General features: G+C 34.7%; 1 protein-coding gene across 3 annotated transcripts in view; it reads left to right on the top strand.

Annotated features, from left to right (window-relative positions):
* Positions 1-4,182, top strand: part of LOC108756574 (ataxin-7-like protein 1) — a 9,209-nt gene that overhangs the window by 3,017 nt on the left and 2,010 nt on the right. Inside the window, exons 5-6 of one of the 3 annotated variants that reach the window (XR_001939846.1) lie at positions 1,165-1,215; positions 1,311-2,883. Coding sequence is in view for 2 of the 3 variants with exons in the window: in XM_018500480.1 (XP_018355982.1) it covers positions 1,165-1,215; positions 1,311-2,120 (861 nt within the window). In the remaining variant the exon portion in view is untranslated. Of the gene's footprint in view, positions 1-1,164; positions 1,216-1,310; positions 2,925-4,182 lie in introns of those variants that run through there. The other 2 variants (XM_018500480.1, XM_018500481.1) reach the window with 2 other exon arrangements.

Consider the following 4,182-nt stretch of genomic DNA (forward strand, 5'->3'; position numbering starts at 1 on the left):
TATATATATATATACTTCCTTTCTTTCCTTCTTCCTAATTCTCCTGTTTCTGTACTATCCTCGGTGTGAATCTTCTTCATTTGCCACGCTATTGTTACTATTATGGTTAGACTTTTGCGCGAACAATCTGTATCAAGAAAACAAGATTGCTGGCGCAATGGTGAAATGAAAGTTTCAGTTTGATTGTGTGTAGTTGAAATAAAATTGTACAAGTATTGTTCTTTTGTGTACACATATTATTTTCATAACTTTGCATCTGAGAAAAATACGGGAGATGAATATATGGCTTTCGTACTTTTTTGTCGAAATTATTGTGTATGTCTCGATAAGTTTGGAATATTATGCATGATATTCTTATTTTTTATTATGCTTTAAAAAGAACTTTCATTTCTGCATACTATTATAAGTGTTAGTGATATTAAAAGGCTGACTCGAAGAAGGTAATGCAGAAATATACTTTCTGGAAATGTAAAGATAAATTTGTTTCAAGTTTTTTTTTTCAAATTTCATTAAGTCAAGCTTAAATAACTGTATGTTCTAAGAATTTTAATAATTCTCAGAAAATTAAAGTGCGGACAAGTATCCAGAGTCGAATAATATCAAAAAAATTTTGCAATTTTTTACACACCTTACATACAGAAATAAATACCAGATCCAATATTTCATATCACTTATTATATTCTTAAATCTAATTTAATATTATATTTAAAAAAAAAAAATCTAATTTAATATTATATTTTATAGATAATTTTTAATATTTATTAAGAACAAATTTATCCGAATACGTACGTTTTTGTATTAGAAATGTTTCTTTTTATTATAAAATTTATTTTTAAATAAATATAAAAGAACCGAAACTGTTTTAAAAATATGTAAACATATGTAACAATATTTCTTTCAATTTACCATAAGCACAATTTTTTTAATTTTAGCTACTTGATAGAAAGAATAATATTATCAATCTTCTATCATTTTCTTTGACGTAAGAAATATTTTATAATTAAAGTAGAAACAAAAAAAGAAATATAGAATTATGCGATTCTGCTGACAAACATGGATCGACCCAGTCGAGTCAGCGTCGGGATACCAACCACAAGCTAGCGTGCATAAAAACAAACGCAGAGGGTGTCGGTTGATACTTGTTTTCTGTTTTTGTTATTGCAGGCTGTTGATTTGCTTTATCGGTGTCTGGCCCCGCATGGCTCCACTAAACCTGTAAGGCATGATTTCTTTTAGACACTTAAACGCCACCTTTTCTTACGGGGCCTACGATTCTTACTCTACGTATTGTCAATGTTTTTCTTTTTTAGACCAAACTCGAAGAGGACTTTGTCAATTCGGAGGAGCTGCGGAATCTAGAGTCGACGCTGGTGGTCAATTCTACCATCGCTGGCAATAGTAGTAGCAACAGTAGCAGCGGCTCATCACAACAGCAGTCAAGTTCGATGATGGCACCAATATCCGTAATGCTACCGTCACTATCCCCATTACCGGGTACCAACAGCGAAGAGTCATCAGGAATAGCCACCTTAATACCAAGTACTACCACGACGCCCACAATGCCAGTCGTACCGGCATCACTGCCAACCACTTGCATACAACCACCCACGGTAGTCGCCACTGTGCTCGAAGGCGAGACTCCTGTGGACATCGATGCCGAGACCATATCCATGTACTCGCCCGTTTATACTACCAAAGACGCTAAATCCCAGCTACTAATGCAGATACAATCACGGCCAAATAGTCACTCATCACAGTCACCAATCTCAGTCAGGAACTATCAGCAAATGCAAGTTTCCATGCCGAGTCTGAATTTGTTCGAACCAGTGGAACAGCTGGAGCAACAGCACGCCAGTCAGATCAACGGCAAGAGACTGAATCATGCGAGCTCGGTATCGCGTCAACAAAAAAGGCACAAATCACAACATGAGCAATTGTGCCAATCGTCGCAAGATTTTCCAACGTCTGCGTCGATCCAGGTCGAAGCAACGACCACGTCCTCGCCATATCCTCACTTCGGCGACATCTCCTGGTCGAATTGTCATCCGGAGCCATTGGCGGTTAGTCGGTGGCTCCGCATCTCTTCCAGCCGCAAACAATACAACTTCAATATTCACTGACATAAGACCCCACCCACTCCGGGCTGAGGACCGTGTGCCGCGGGCGTCGTTTGTCTACCTCTTTATCTTCATGCGACCCCCTTTTTCTTCATCGTCGCCCACGTCATCACCCTAGTCATCGTCGCTACACAGTCGATGTTGCGTCCACAGCCCGTCGAGGGGGGAAGACTCTTATTTCCGCTATCACGTATGATTACTTCGCGCAATGAGATCAATTGTGATGTATCACCTTGGGCGACACTCCTGTCCAACTTGAAATGCGCGATGTGATCTTTCACTACTAATATCGCGCAGCACGAATCTGTCAGACTCAGATCACGAATGCGCTGATTGCCGTGGAGCATCGAGATCGTGAAGAATTCTCGATCAACGGCCTATGATGATCGCGTACGTGTACCGTGGACGTGTACCTGAACTTACGGAACTCCATAAAAAGAAGAAACGGGTTGATGCTCTATTTCCGTTTATTTGCTGAATTTATAATGTAAAATAGATACGAAGATAGATCAAGGGAGATAAATAGATACGAGAATAATTGAGAGCATGTCTCGATAACAGTGAATGAATGAATGCATAACAACATTGCGATATCATAATTTATACATAGAATCCTCACGGTATACCACTGAGAGTTTTATTATACGGCTCATCACGTCGCAGAACATTCCTTCAGTCCTGTTTTCTTAACAACACGTGTCACGACTCTCTTACAGTGATTGCGGAAACGAATTTTTTATTAGGTGATTTCGAAGTGCTTTTCAAGGTAAGAGTTTATGTTTTGTATCAGGAATATTTCTGTTATAAATCGAGCGACTCTTGATTGTGGTGAAATCTTTCATTAGATCTTTCTACTAAAAATATAATTATGAAGTTGTTTAATATACATCTCGATTTCATAATCATAGTCAGGATTGAAATTGTTAAGCCATGATATTACAAATTGTTTTTAATACAAAGTTTATTTGCCGGGCTCTTTAAAGATTCAAAATGTTCTTTTGACAGAGAAAAATATCATGCAATATACTTTATAATTTTTACATTTTGAACCAGATTGAACTTTAATTAAATGAAAAATTAGTAATTGCACATAGAATTTTACGAACGATAAAATTATAAGTACGCAATTGTTTTTACAGTGCATTTTTTACTGAATTGTGCATAAATTTTGTAAATAGATCGCAGATTATCTGTCCCATGTTGTATATATAAAAGCGTTTAGTATCCTCTATAAAAACATAGTTTTTGCATAGAAAAAAAAACATTGACTTATTTCTCCATGATATAAACAGATTGTATATACATATAGTTGTGCAATCTCAATTGTACATACATATATATACATATATATATATATTTTTTATTTATTACGATCTCTTATCCCTTTTGCATATATACCTATACATATGTAGTCTGAAAATACGAAGCGTCATTATTTAACAATATTTCCGCTTCCTTCTTTTTTACCGTTTTTGCCATAAGGATATAATAAAAATTGTAGCTCCGAGTGATTTATTTTTCAAGTTGGTTTTATTCTACGTTACTTTGAATTTCACAAAACGAGAGATTTATAATGTAAATATAATATATAAAAGGGACAAATAGAATATATAACCTCTTTCGAGTGAATTACATATATATTTCGATATATAAATTGAAGAGGTCAGTGGATGAAAATTTAAATTAAAAATTTCAATTTCGTATTCTTATATACGATAAATATCAGAAATGATAATTTAAATAGAATGTTTTGATGAAGGCATCATCAATTTATTTCATCTATTTGCCTTTTCACTAGTAAATTTGTATTCATTTCCGCTCATCAGTAAAAGTCTGCACAAATCTACGCAAACGACTATTGGCACGATCGATTATCGCCTGATTAAAGCGCTGATAAAATGCCTTTATTCTTCCTTATCATAAAACGAACAAAATTTGTTATATTTGTATATAGTTAAATATTATTGCGTGTGTTACTGTTTAATTGCTATATTTGGATTGTGTTGCATATGTCAAATGTATGACATAAATGAGAAAATTAAATTTATATATATATATATATATA

Source organism: Trachymyrmex septentrionalis, unplaced genomic scaffold, assembly GCF_001594115.1.
Source record: "Trachymyrmex septentrionalis isolate Tsep2-gDNA-1 unplaced genomic scaffold, Tsep1.0 scaffold128, whole genome shotgun sequence".
In the NCBI taxonomy this organism is placed as follows: Eukaryota; Metazoa; Arthropoda; class Insecta; order Hymenoptera; family Formicidae; genus Trachymyrmex; species Trachymyrmex septentrionalis.